Below are 13,338 nucleotides of genomic sequence, written 5' to 3'. Positions count from 1 at the left end.
GTTCCGCCCGGCGCGGTGACGTCAGACGCAGCACGAGCTAGCGCATGCGCAGTGGCGGCGGCGGGGGGCGGCTATGGCGGCGGCGGCGCCGCTGCCCCCGGTGGCCCTGGCGCCCCCTGGCGGTGGCGTGGGGCGGGCGGCGGCGGGCCCGGGGGGAGCGGCGGGCCCGGGGGGCGCTGCCCGGGCTGAGGGTGCCGAGGGGCTGTTCGTGGTGCTGGGAGCGGGGCTCGCCGCCGCCAGCCACCCGCTGCTCTACGTCAAGCTGCTCGTCCAGGTCCGGGGCCGCGGGGGGGGGGGGCGGGGCACGCGAACCCCATCTATAACGGCGGGCCGGGACCCCACTATAACGGGAGGTGTTGGGCTCCTATATAGACCCCCTATGGGGACCTCCATGCACTAGGGATTGCCATATATACCCTCCCCCCCATATAACAGGGGACCCCCTGAGCAATGGGAGCACCTATAGAATGGGGGAGCCCCCTGTGTCACGGGGGATGAGGCCCCACTGTATAACGGGGGTCGCTGTGTAACGGGAAGGTGAGGGCAGCTGTAGAATGGGGAAGCCTGTATAATCGGAGGACGAGGATACCTTTATAATGGGGACTCCTTATATAGCAGGGAATAGGAACCCCTATAGAATGAAGGGACGAGGACCCCCATACAGTGGGGTCTCCTTTACAGTGGGGGCATTGGGACCCCCTCCTGACAGGGGATGGGGACCCCAAGTGCTGGGGGGACCCCATAAAAACAGGGGGGATGAGGCTACCCCCTGCAATGGGGGGTTCTGTATAAGGAGGGATGGGAACCCCCAGTATAATGGGTATTCTGAATGTCTCTAGTAGGGACCCCAAAAACGGGGGGGCTGAGGACACCCTGTACCCTAGGGAGCCTGTGGCATGGGACCCCAGTTGATTGGGGGGTGATGGGGGGAACGTGGCCCTTTGGCAGCTCACGGATGCTGGGCTCGAGGCAGTGTGGCCCAGGGGCTTCGGGAATGCCGGGACGGGGACCTGCTCATGGGATTTCTCTTCTAGGTTGGACATGAGCCACTACCTCCAACCGTTGGAAGAAACGTCCTGGGAAGGAAAGTCCTGTACCTGCCCGGCTTCTTCACCTACGGTGAGTGAACGTCCCTTCCCTCCTGCTCAGGGTCCTGCCCAAAACCGGGGCTGGGAGCTGCCGACCTCCAGCAGCACTCCCACCCCGCCTTGGGATCGTCCTGAGGCTGCGGCGAGACATCAACCATCACACCTAGTTGTAAGGCCATCAGATTTACCTACCTGTTGTTGGGGACAAGGAGGTGGCAGCCCTGGCGTTGGTGCTGCATCCCCTTTCCCGTGGCACACGTTACTCTGGGTTTACACCCTAGCGGAGAGGGTGGCGGGGGTTTAGGTTTGGTGGTGGAGGGTTCTGTGTGGGTTGGAGTTAGCAAAGCGTCTTCCTTCTCTAAAACAGCCCTGCAATAACCTGGCTCCCTGCCCTGCTCAGTTGTGTTGTAGATGGAGCCCTAAAGGAACAGAAATACCAAGAAAAGGGAAGGTCTATTTAGAAAGAAAAAAAAAAAAAGTACTATTTTTCTTTCTTTGCAGGTAGAGCAGCACAGGAGAGGCAGGTGAATACTCTGCGACCTTGGGGGTTGCTCTCACAGCGGCTTTGCTGTGGGGAGGGGGAGTACACAGTCCCGAAAGCCGAGTGTTGGGCTGGTCCCAGTGCCCGTGGGGTGGGGGCAGCCAGTGCAGGAGCGGTAGGAAAGCACTGCAAACCTGTCCTGGGACACCGGGGGAAGGAAACGCGCCGGTGCTGCCCTTTAGAAGAGGCATTTTCCCAATAGGTTGAGAGCGTTGGGTGATGGAGATGTGCAGAGTCTTCCTGGCTTCACTTGGGACAGCAGAAGATGGGGGCCAGGAGTAGTGAGTAGCTACAAGCATGTAGTGGGTTGTGTTCCACCTTGTTGTGTCAGGGAGAAATTGGATCTGTTGGCTGTTTTCCTGCCTGGAGACCTAAGGAAGTTTGCCTGGGAGAAGGTGGTGGGGCAGGAGCTGAACTGGGGTTGGAGAGATCCATATTAAGCCTGAATCCGACCCCTGGGGTGGAGGGAGGAGGTGACCCTCCCTACCCTGGTTCAGTCCAGACTGCCTCGTAGCCCTTTCAGGTGAGCAAACCAGCCAAAAGACGAGTAGCAGCCCAAAATATCGGAGCTATCCTTCCCGATTAGACAGGTACAACAGGGAACACTGAAGGATTCTTTGCATCCTATGTGAAGTTTATTTATCGCTGTTATAATAAATCACTTTGGTGGGGCCCGCAGCGCGGCTGCCGTGCCACGCTGAGCTCCAGCGTGGTTTTGGTTGAACGCTGGAGGTGTTTGGGGTGCTGGAGGTGTTTGGGGTGCTTTCCGTGAGCCGGCCAGTTCCCAGCTGACGGCAGCCTGGTGTTTTCTTACCCAGCCAGACACATTGTGGAAGTGGATGGGAAAAGAGGCCTCTTCCGTGGTCTTACTCCTCGCCTCATCTCAAGCACTTTATCAACCATCACCAGGGGGAGCGTGAAGAAGGTAAAGGTCGGCTTCTCTCTCCATAAATCAGCTTGCTGGGTCAGCCGGTGTTACCGCAGGGAGCCAGGGAGTCTGCATGTGCCTATGCCCAGCCACAACTGCACGTGGAGGGCTAAAGCACCCATCCCTTTCCATCTCCTAAGGGCCTGGAATAATCCTTAGGACAGGAGAACAGTGCCCATATCCCCAAAAGCTGGGGTTTTTTTTGAACAAGTTTGATTTAATTTGAACAACCACTTGCTTTTTATCTCTTGTAAGCAGTTTCGTGACCCCTCCTTTCCTGTTTTACTTTCCATCCTTCTCGTATGTTCCTTCTTGCCTGTTTCTCTTCTCCTCCCATCTAGAGCGCAACTGCTCTTGGTTTCCTCCTGTCCTCAGACACTGAGGGTTTGTGGATCAGCATCTCCATCCGTTTTGACCATATATTTCTTCTCTCTCCGCTCAGGCCTTTCCACTGGAAGACATGGAGCATGTTTCTAACAAGGACGATGTGAAGACCTCCCTTAGGAAAGTGGTGAAGGAGGTGAGAGGTGGATGTTGCACATTGAGTGACCAGGGAGATAGCCTTGGGGATGTGCCTGGAGAGCAAAGGAAGCTTAAACCGTGGGCTGCGGGTGAAGTTTTTTGAAGAGAAACTGTAGGTGAAAAGGCTGTGGTATTCAGTAGCTACTCTGTGTCCAGCTATAAAATATTTTGTTGGAACAGAGGTTTATTCAAGAACAGATTTCAAAAGAGGGACCTGAAATGGGTTTCACCACGCTAAGAGAAAGGGCCTGATCTGTGCCGGTGGAGCAGCACAGCTCCTTGTACAGGTGTGATTTTTCCTTTCCTTCCCAGACATCTCACGAGATGATGATGCAGTGCGTGTCCCGGGTTGTCTCGCACCCGCTGCACGGTGAGTCCTGTCCCTCTGCCTGGCAGCCCTCTCCAGGCTCAGGATCGCCCTGAAACCTTGTTGACTTGACGCGCTTCTCTCACAAACGGCTTTGTACGAAACCGCAGAGCGGACGCAGGTCTGAGCCCTTGCTTAGGGAGGCAGATGCTTGGGTTGGCCTTCAGGGACTAACCCAGCTGAGCAGTGAGGTGCGCTCTTCCCATTCATCCGCGAGCTTGTCCTAGAGATCCCACTGGGGTTAGGGCCAGAGATCCTTCCCATCACACAGCCAGGGGGAGGGCACTGGTTTCTGATGGGTCTTGCAACACTGAGGACCACTGAGAGGAACTGGTGGTGATGTGAGCAGAGGGAAGGGAGGGCAGAAGGGTCAGGGTGCATTGTCCTTCACATCCATTGCAACCCAAACTGGATTTGTTGGTCAGCCCCTGTGTTTCTTTCCTCCTAGTGATCTCTATGCGCTGCATGGTCCAGTTCGTGGGCCGGGAAGTAAAATACAGGTGAGTGGCTGCAGCGCTGAAGGGTTTAGGCACACAGAAGCGGGAGTCCAGGAGTCAGCGGTGCCAGGTGCTCCCTGCAGTGGGGGATGTGGCAACCCAGGAGGTTTGGGAGACAGAAAAGTGAATCTGGGCTGTGGTTAGAGGGTGGGTGATGGGACATGGTGGGGCTGGGCTCTGTCCCCAGCCTCCCTGTGTTTTAGCTTGTGTTCATGGGGATTTTGGTGCTGTAACTCACCTCTGCTGATAACATGGTGACTCTCCTGCCTTTTTGCTTTAGGTGTTAATAGAAAGGGAAGTCAGCAGAGAGGCAGACTAGGTGATAGAAAGTGCTGCTGCAGCCCTGCTAGTCTGCAAGATTTTCTCCAAACCTTTTCCAGTAATACCTGCCTCTCTGCAGGGCAAAACTACACGTGCAGCCATGTGAAAGCATGCTGGACACGATTGCAACTAACCAACAACAGCCAGTGCGAGTTCCCAGAGGCAGGACAGGGTTCTCGGGCTGAGAATCAGCCTAATCAAAGCATATTACGTGCCGTGGCTGTGGCATGTGTATCCGCTCACGCAAAGCCAAGCAGAGTTCTAGTTTCAGCATTTAACCAGTTATCAGCAAGTTGTGTTGTCCCAGGTGTTCCTGCAGCCTGGCAGAGTGCAGACACAATGCTCCGTGGGTTGAGAAGCAGCAGCAGAGCAGAGCTGCCCGCTGCATTGCTGGCTGGTGGCTGCAGAACGCATGCAAAGCTGCGCAGGACAGAGATGGAGCAACCCCGGCACACTTACAGCTCTTCTCCTTTCTTGGCAGCGGTGTGTTCAGCGCCATTGGCAGGATATTTAAGGAAGAAGGGATCCTGGGATTCTTTGTGTACGTGAGTTTGTTTAAATACTTTCTCCCGTAGTCCGATGGCTCTCCTGGCTGCCCTGCCCACCTCAGAGTCGCACTGAGCTCCCCCATCTGAAACCTTGTCTGACCACAGGACTCTCTCATCGCTCCCAGAGCGCAGATTAAATCTGTGCCTTTGACAGCGCTCCAGTTTGACCATTAAGGTGGCCCCAGATCTTATCTTCAATCAAACCTGCAGAGCCCAGAGAAAACCCCGTGTTTTTTCTTACCTTTCATTTTCCCTTGACGCTTCTTTGTGTTTCAGTGAAGGGCCATTTAAAGCATTTGTTTGTGCAACAGGCACCAAGATCAAGTGCAACAATGAGACCCCTTGTTGAAATCAAAGCCAGGGCCTGGATAAGAAGCGCATTCCTCTGAGGAGCACCGCGGGTGCTTGTAATGAGCAGGTGGTTTGTGCCAGCAGCAGGTTTGCCTGTGAGGAGGGAGCGTGATGCTGCCCGGGTCAGCGGCATTGCTGCCTGGGCCAGGAGGAGCCAAACCCCCTTTCCAGCTCTTAGGAAGTGTGGTGAAGCGACGTGGTGTTGCTGAAGTGGAAGTCTAGCAGACATGTTTCTGCTTGAACCCTTAACGCTTCTTCCTTTTCTTTCACTTATATATATAAAAGCAGAGCCAGCTGCTGCCTCTGCTCCCGGTGGGGAGATAACTCACTTGGTGACGTCGATAACAGTAAAGGCAGCTCTGAAACGTCAGGAGGGGTTTTCAGGCCTGATGCCTTTGGCTCTGCAGTCACAAAATTTGGGCCTCCAGATGAAACATACCTGCAGCAGGAAGAGGCAAGCAGTTGCAGGGGGTCTCACCCCCTCCTTCCCCCAGGGGGAAAGGCAAGGGGTCTGCAGAGACCCCATCAGTTGAGTGTTACTGCATCTTCCTTCCGCAGCCCACAGCTTCTCTGCCGAGCTGTGCAGCCCCGAGCCTCCTCCATTAAATACAGGTTCCTCTGGGATGTTCCTTGTACACGGGGCATGGCCGGAGCAGGCTGCCCGGCAGCCCTCCCTCTCCTCCACCTCCCGAGGAAGTTAAGTGAACGGAGCCGCCACATTCCCTTCCATCCACATAAAATAAACACTGTCGGTAGCCTAATTAAACTTAATAGTTCACATGAAAGGCTTTAACACAACCCAGAATGTCTCAGGAGGGCTCTGAAGTTATACGTGCTCTGCCACCCCGCTAGGAAATCGCACTGCTGCGAAGGGAACACAAAATGCATCTGTAGGACCAAACCGCTGCTGTTCCGCTCTCAGCCCTCCAAACCCAGTCCCAGCACCTCCACTCCCTTAAAATCATTGTGGTGCGCTTGTTGCTCGTGGCCTTGGAACCTCTGCGCAGCAGGAACAGCGGCACACGCTCACCCTGGGCGTGTGCCTGGCTAGAGGTAAAGACTTTGCAGGGGATGGGTTTATTGCTTCCCCACGTATCTGCAGCGGTCCTCTGCCTGCCAGCAGGCCAGGAAGGTGCTCCCTGGGCCCTGAAGCTGCTGCGTGCCGTCGGCTCAAAGATGCCTCGTCCCAGCTCCCCAGCGCTGGGTTTCTCCTGCTGGGTTGCATCACCATACATCACGCAGGCTTTCTCATCTGCCTGCTGCCATTTCAGCTTTTAATGACTTGTCATTTTCTAAAAATACTCCTAGTCCAGATCTCCTTGGACATCTCGCCAGGCGTGGGAGTTGTAGCACAAATGAATTCGTGTTTTTTTTAGTCCCTTTCTGCAGCTCACTCAGACTCTTGGTCTCCAGGCATCTCATAAGCTCAGGCCCAGCATCCATTGTAACTTCGATGATGGAGGAGGGGGAGGGGTGGGATCCTTATTGCAAATCAAACAAACAAGCCAGTGTATCAACAGATAAGTAGGGTTTTACTTGCGTGGCTTCCATGGCCCAGCCCTCTGTTTCTGGACTTTATTACGCCCCTGTTGTATCTCCAGCAGCTCAGGAGTCTGCCTCAGACTTGACTTTGAGTTAGAGAGAGGATTGTTTTTTTAAAGGCTGACTGCAAAGCAGACCAGAGCTTTGATTTCTTTGTGTATTGCATCTTTTAAGCCAGCAGATCTTCTATTGAAGACTTCTGCTGTGCCTAGCCCCGCAAGACCTACATCTCCAGAGCTGCTGGGACCTCAACAGTACACAGGTTGTCTCCAAAAAGTATTAACCCTGGCTCCAAGCAAGTGAAGCTGGCTGGATGGGAGCACGCAGTCCCAGAAACAAAACTGGTCCCCTGCTCTAAAGGGGCAGCATCATGTTTGGGAAGCAACGAGTGACTCGGGCCCTGGCGTGCTCAGAGGTTGTTCTTCCCAGCCCAGCAAGCACTCGTGTGGCTCTTAACAGGCTCACTTTCACAACTGTCTGAGCACATCTGCTGGTGAAACAGGTTTAACGCACACCCGGATCCTTTTGCACAGCCAGAGGAGGAGGCCCTGTGCTCGATGCCTGCACTGGTGCAGCAGATGCTGCTGAAGCACTGACAAACCGGAGGAACCCTCAGAAATGTTTTCTTGATGTTTTGGTGCCATTAGCTGCAGAAGCTGGGGGTGCTTGTGCTGCTGGGAGGTGCTTGTGCATGGATGAGAGGCATAAACCAAAGCAGCTGCGCTCCCAGGTGGCAGCAGGGACTGGGAAAAATGGAGGGGCTGAAGTGCTGCCCCCAGTTAGTCCCAGTTTGCAGTAGAACGGGTTTTGCAGGAACAACACCCCTCATTTTAATTTCTAGGAGAGAGATTCCACAAAGAGATGAGCTGCTCATTCGGCATCCAGAAGAGCATCTGCAAGATGTGCTTAATGGCACCACTTCATCAGCGTCCTGCTTGGGTTTCAGAGCAGGAGTTGGACCAAGGAGGAATTTGGGGTGGAACAAGGGGACTTGGCAGAGCCGTGCCCAAACGGCAGATCCAAGCTTCTTACTCCAGACCGTCCCTGGACGCACACGTAGAACCGTTGTGAAGGCTGGGAGAGCCCTGCCCTCCAATCTCCCCTTCTCCCTTTCATTTCCTTCCAAAAGCAAAGATGTGTTTTGGGGGAGCGGGGTTCCTCTGTGCTGGTGGAGGGAGGGTGGGCACCTCAGGAAGCATCGCTGGGATCATTCTCCACCTCACACCCTCTTTTTGCCATTGCAGCGGTTTGGTCCCTCACATCCTGGGGGATGTCATCTTCCTCTGGTGCTGCAACCTCTTGGCTCACTTCATCAACACCTACGTGGTGGATGATAACGTGAGTGGAAGCGTCTGATGGGGGCCCCATACCAAGCACCTGCAGTTGGGAGGAGTCTATAGGAAGCAGGAGCTAATGTAATACAGAAAGGACACGGCTTTAGATAAAGCCCCATGAAGGTGCTAAAGATGCTGTGTCTGCTCAGGGCTGTGTTTCAACTGCAGTTTAGGGGATCAGTTTTGATAGCAGAAGTCTTCCCCGATTCTCAGCTGGGATGCAGTGCTGCTGCTGTTGCTTTCTGCCTTGTTCCCCTGCCCCACGCCCTCTGTCTCGGGCGCGGAGGGATGCCACGTGAGAGTGACAGCCTGGTGTCATCTGCCTCCTCCACAAATCCCTTTGGTTTCTCCTTTCAGTTCAGCCAGGCATCGGTGATCCGGAGCTACACAAAATTCGTGATGGGGGTACGTAGGCAACTGCTGTTTCTCCCCTTCCTGTCACCTGTGGGGTGAGAGCTCACGGTCGGGGGGCAAAGGCTGGTTTGTACTTGATATCCAAACGACAAACCTTTGCTAGCATGCAAGCTGGAAATAGCTTTGACACGGTGAACATTAGACAGGCTACCAGTTTTCTGTGCTTTCAGATCGCTGTGAGCATGCTGACGTACCCGTTCCTTCTCGTGGGAGATCTCATGGCAGTGAACAACTGTGGGTACGTCCGTCACACGGAGATCTGAGGCTTTCCCCTCCTTTCTTCCAGTCCCTTGTCTGAATCCTCTGCTAACGATCGCAAAGCTTTCATACGGAACCCTAAACTATATGGCACCTTGCAGAGCTGGCTCGTTCCCTGTCCCAGGTTGCTTATAATTTTAGATCAGAGGGCACAGACAAGAGCAGCGTAAAAGCTCAAGCGGAGAGAAATAGGGAGAGTGGTGGTGGTGCGGTCTGATCCGAACTAGACCGGAGGCAGAAGGCGTCAAAGGGACCGCGCTGGCTCTGGGGGTGGCACGAGGGAAAGCAAAGCCGTTAACGTCGTGGTGGGTGCAGGCAGGAGCAGGAGCAAGCTTGCTTTCCCAGTCCCACCGCCGCAGGAATTCTTCTGCATTCACGCTTACGGGACGGGGACTGGATCCAAGCCGCTGCTACTAGTATTTTCTTGATATCTGTTGGCTTTTGAAGGTGTAGATACAGCATCTAGTCCTGCACTCTTAACGTATCCAGGTAACGCTCCTTGTTTGTACACTCCAGGGGTAATTAAATTACATGATCTGTTGCATTGTAAATAACGAGCTGGTCATTTGGCCTTCAGCCCAGCGTGGACACCGTTTCCGTGTCCTTGCTTACACTTAACTGCTGCTCTTGTGTTACCCGTCTGGATAACGTGAGATCTGTACAGACCGTCTCAGCTATTTCTTGTTGCCACACAGGCTGCGCGCTGGCCTCCCGCCCTATGCTCCTGCGTTTCCATCCTGGATCCATTGCTGGAGGTATCTCAGTGCTCAGGTGAGGGGGTGGGGCACACACGGGGCTTTGGGCTCCCTCTGCTCCTTCCCGGGGTCTCCAGCACTGCCCAGAAAGTGCTTGTGCTGCATCCTCGATGCGCTTTGTAACCTACTTCAATCCTTCCAGTTCTGCACTGGTACCAGGCATGGAAGTACTGGTCTGCCCGTTACATGCCCAGAACTTGCTGTGTGCAAAACTTGTAACCAAGACATTGCACACAGCAAAGCGAGGTGGCTCTGCCCGTCACCATCGGTCAGCCCTGGGGGGAGTACCCAGCGCCCACGGGGCTGAACCCCTTTCTCCTCTGTAGCAGCCCGGGGTGCTGAGGCCCTGCGGCCGGCACAAGCTGGTCCCTGTTAAACCAGCTGCGGTCCCCTGGCTGGGTCTGGGCACGGCTGCCCTGACCCTGTGCTCTCTCCTCCTCAGGGGCAGCTGTTCCGTGGCTCCAGCCTGCTCTTCCGCAGAGCGCCCGTGCCAGCCGCCTGCTTCCCCATCGACTGACTCCTCGGCAGGGAGAGGCGATCGACTTGGACTTCTCAAAGAAACCCTAAGCTTGTTCCGATAGATTTCTGTTTTTTTTCTTTTTGATCCAAAGTCTGTGGTGCCAGAGCAAGACACCTCCTCTCCAGCAAGGCCAGCAACGAGTTGGCTTCTGGACATCTGGCTTCAGGCTCCAGCTGGACCAAAGCTCCATCCTCACGGCTGTCTCAACCGGGACACGTAGCAGAGAAAGCAGGAGGGCATTGTCTTGTCTCTTTGGTCCAGGCTGTAGCTCCGGAGTCACTGGGAAAGTCCAGGAAACCAGAAAATGCCGAGGTACTGAAGGAGCCAGCCCTGAGGTGCAGGGACAAAAGCCCGAGCTGAGAAGCAGCTGGAGATCTGAGGTCGCCTTGCTGGGAGTGCTGTGGCAGGTGGCTCATCCCGGGCGAGATCAACCTTATTTAATATTTTGAGGGTACCAGAACACCAGGGAGGGTTCAGCCTCCCACGGGCACGAAAGGGAAATTACAGTTATCAAAACACAAAAGGGAATCAGAGTCCCACTACAAAGAGCAGCGCAGTCCCAAAGAGACGGGTATGGGCTCGGTGTGGAGAGCGCACGCGGGGAGGGCTGCGCGCTGCGCCAGCTGCTCCGTGAAGGCTTTTTGCTGCGGGACAGGCTGCGTTGAGGATACACCCGACGGAGCTGCTGGGTGTAACCTGGACGGGCAGCCCCTACGCGTTTCTCAGGGGAGACGGGTCCTGGGTTCGACTGGCGTGACTGCATCGCACGAGCCTCACCATGAACCTGCCGGGCTCCTTCCGAACCCCGGCGTCGCTGCTTCACCGACGGACACGGAGCCGCGCGTGGCAGCGTCCTGATGATAACAGCTACACCCCAAAGGGTTCGACTTGCAGGAGGGGCACTCGGTCCGTTGCTGTCTGGAATAAACAAGCTGGCCAGAGGCTTGTAAGACATCGGGGCGAAGGGCTCCTGGTGCACACAGGAGCACGGCTCAGCGCAGCAGAGCTCACTGGTGGCAGCGGGACAGGATTTACTCTCAGCTGCCCAGATGAGACTTTTTTTTTGCACCGGTCTGTGCTGTCACAGCAGCCAGACAGATTTCCTGTTTTGGTTCCCCCACGAAGCAGTTTTGCACAGAGGTTGCTGCACTCTCTGGGAAGAGGTTTTGTGGTCCTTGAGCAGGTTCCCGTGTGCTGCCGGAGCAGCAGCTGGGGTCACATCTCATCCTGGTCCTCTGGGGACCCCAGCCTGCCATCGCCCAGGGGTTTTCCTCCATCAGAGAGGTTTGATCTGCACCTCCCAGCCAGGGCTGGCAGGATGGTGCTGGAACATTCTGGGACTGGCAGTCCCCACCCAGCTCCCTTCAGTGTGGTGAAGTTGGTCCCGTTTGTCCTCCCTTCCTCCTATACAGTTTAAGTTACAGTAACAGAAGTTAAATAATGCATGGCCCTGTTCCCTACCACCAGAGATTATTTCAAAGAAGGTTTAACTATGCTCCAAAATACAGCTGTAAAACAACTGTTGGGTGGTTTTTTTTATTATTTTTTTTATTTTTTTTTTTTTATTTTTTCCCCTGCATAACAGGCTCCCTCTCTCAGGGAAGGTTTCAATTTAAGACGGGCACTTCCCTTGGTTTCTTCCCCAAAGCAGGGGCTACACCACTTGTTGCAAACTCAGATTCCCTCTGATCTTCCTCACCTCCATGGAAGGTCAGCAGCTTGAGGCTGAGCAAACTGCATTGGGAGCACCTGGAGTGAGGGTGGAGGCAGCACGGGGCTCAGCTGCTTGAAAGAATATACATGAAAGTAGATATTTGGAATTAAAACTGACCCTGAGCTCTGCTGGAAGGGATGGCAGAGCCCCTTGGCTGGTGTCAGCCCCATCAGGTAGGCTCAGCCGCTCCCCCTCCCCTGCACGGCTTGCAGGATCCTTATCCGCTGGGCTTTTACTGCATTAGCTGGTTTCTTGCCTCCTCCAGCACTGGGCATCGCCTCCCCCAGAACCACAATGCCTGCTCAGGAACATACACCTTCACCCTCAAAATTAAAGCCACCTTCTGCTGGTCACACGCCTGTAAAGCCTCCGACACCCCATGCGTGGCCTGGCTGCGGCTGCCGCAATTTCCTTTCCTTTGAGGAATTTTGCCTAAACCTGCACCGGCACAAGCATCCTGCCAGCAATTCCTGCCCAGGTCACTGGGACCCACAGGCTTTGCTGGAAACACCACGCATTTTGTTGGTCAATTTAAATGAAAACCACATTTCAGAGCTTTCAGTGCATTGCTTTACCTTGAAGTAGGGGGCTGCCATTCATAGGATAATTCAATATTTCCTCATCTCCTGTTTCTAACCCTGGTTCTTCGATGTCCCGCACTTTGGGATGTCCCAGCACGGGGCCAGCACCTGGAGCAGGCAAGGAGACAGCTCAAGCCCTGGCTGGGCACCCCCCTCCCTTAAATTGCTGCCCCGTTAGCAGATTCCCTGGTCCTGCAGCTGATGCTCATGTAGCACAGCTGATGGGGACAGGGCCTGATCCTGCTGGATAGGGGACCCGGGGTGAAACCTGTGGTCAGGAGAACAAACAAAGGGTTGTAGGAGGAGATTTGGGTCCAGCACCAGGGCACGGAGCAGGGGATTTCTCCCTACGGTCCCAGCGCTCCCCTGTCTGCCCAGGAAGCAAATTTGGGTTTAAATACTAAATTTCTCCTGCACAAAACCAGGATGGGTGGAGATCGCTGCTGCTCTGGGCTCGCACGGTTTATCAGCCTTCAGTGGAGACCAGAGATTGCTGGGACTTTGGCCTCATCTGCTCCCAGTGGCCGGGGGAGAAGGGAGCACCGACGGCAGCCAGGAGAGGGAAACTCAGGTCAAGGCTGCCCTGACTTTCCGCAGGGCGCGGACGCTTGGGTCTGGTGGGGTCTGGGGAGCAGTGAGGTGCTGGTGAAGCCCTCGTGCCCGGCGAAGGAGCTCAGCCCGATCGCCGCACCCTTCCCTTTTACCCCCGGCAGAGCCGTCCTGCTGCAGACCTTCCAGCTAAACCCAAACCCGCGCCCAGCCGTGGCGCTTCTCCCCGCTGCCCACCCAGGGGAGCAGCCCAGCAAACCTCTGCCAGCCACTGCACGGTGCCCGTCACCCTGGTGTCTGGTCGGTGGGAAGGCCAGGGGCTGCCAGCCCCCCCCCGCCAGCCCTCGCCAGCCCCGGCAGCGATGGAGGGGCCCCGTTTTGCAGCCGTGCATGAGGAAGTGTCACGGCGGCGCGGCTGCCCTCGATAAGGCTGTTTGCGCTGTTCTCCCACAGTGCCCAGCTCCACGTAGACAAATCATTCTTTAAAAAACATATAGATATAAAATAA

At 55.3% G+C, this 13,338-nt stretch overlaps 1 protein-coding gene across 2 annotated transcripts; it reads left to right on the top strand.

Moving 5' to 3' along the window:
* The first annotated feature begins 47 nt into the window (after positions 1-47).
* On the top strand, positions 48-11,506 carry MTCH1 (mitochondrial carrier 1). 2 transcript variants are annotated; one of them, XM_055819736.1, is made up of 12 exons: positions 48-274; positions 1,035-1,119; positions 2,448-2,554; positions 3,000-3,077; positions 3,392-3,449; positions 3,895-3,946; positions 4,746-4,805; positions 7,950-8,043; positions 8,397-8,444; positions 8,624-8,691; positions 9,407-9,482; positions 9,909-11,506. In XM_055819736.1, the coding sequence occupies exons 1-12, from the start codon at positions 74-76 to the stop codon at positions 9,981-9,983; spliced, it is 1,002 nt and encodes a 333-aa protein (XP_055675711.1). In that variant the 5' UTR covers positions 48-73; the 3' UTR covers positions 9,984-11,506. The 2 variants fall into 2 exon arrangements, with proteins under 2 accessions (XP_055675711.1, XP_055675710.1); XM_055819735.1 differs by having other exon boundaries at positions 4,572-4,805.
* The last annotated feature ends 1,832 nt before the right edge of the window (positions 11,507-13,338 follow it).

This window comes from Falco peregrinus, chromosome 16 (genome assembly GCF_023634155.1).
Source record: "Falco peregrinus isolate bFalPer1 chromosome 16, bFalPer1.pri, whole genome shotgun sequence".
Taxonomy (NCBI): Eukaryota; Metazoa; Chordata; class Aves; order Falconiformes; family Falconidae; genus Falco; species Falco peregrinus.
The sequence above is the reverse complement of the archived record's forward strand: the minus strand, read 5'-3'. Positions and strand labels throughout refer to the sequence as shown.

Excerpts from the sequence above, each read along its gene's own strand:
- MTCH1 (XM_055819735.1), top strand. The coding sequence starts at position 74 with ATGGCGGCGGCGGCGCCGCTGCCCCCGGTGGCCCTGGCGCCCCCTGGC. Across the intron at positions 275-1,034 it reads ACGTCAAGCTGCTCGTCCAG|GTTGGACATGAGCCACTACC; the intron begins GTCCGGGGCCGC and ends TTTCTCTTCTAG. Across the intron at positions 4,806-7,949 it reads GGGATCCTGGGATTCTTTGT|CGGTTTGGTCCCTCACATCC; the intron begins GTACGTGAGTTT and ends TTGCCATTGCAG.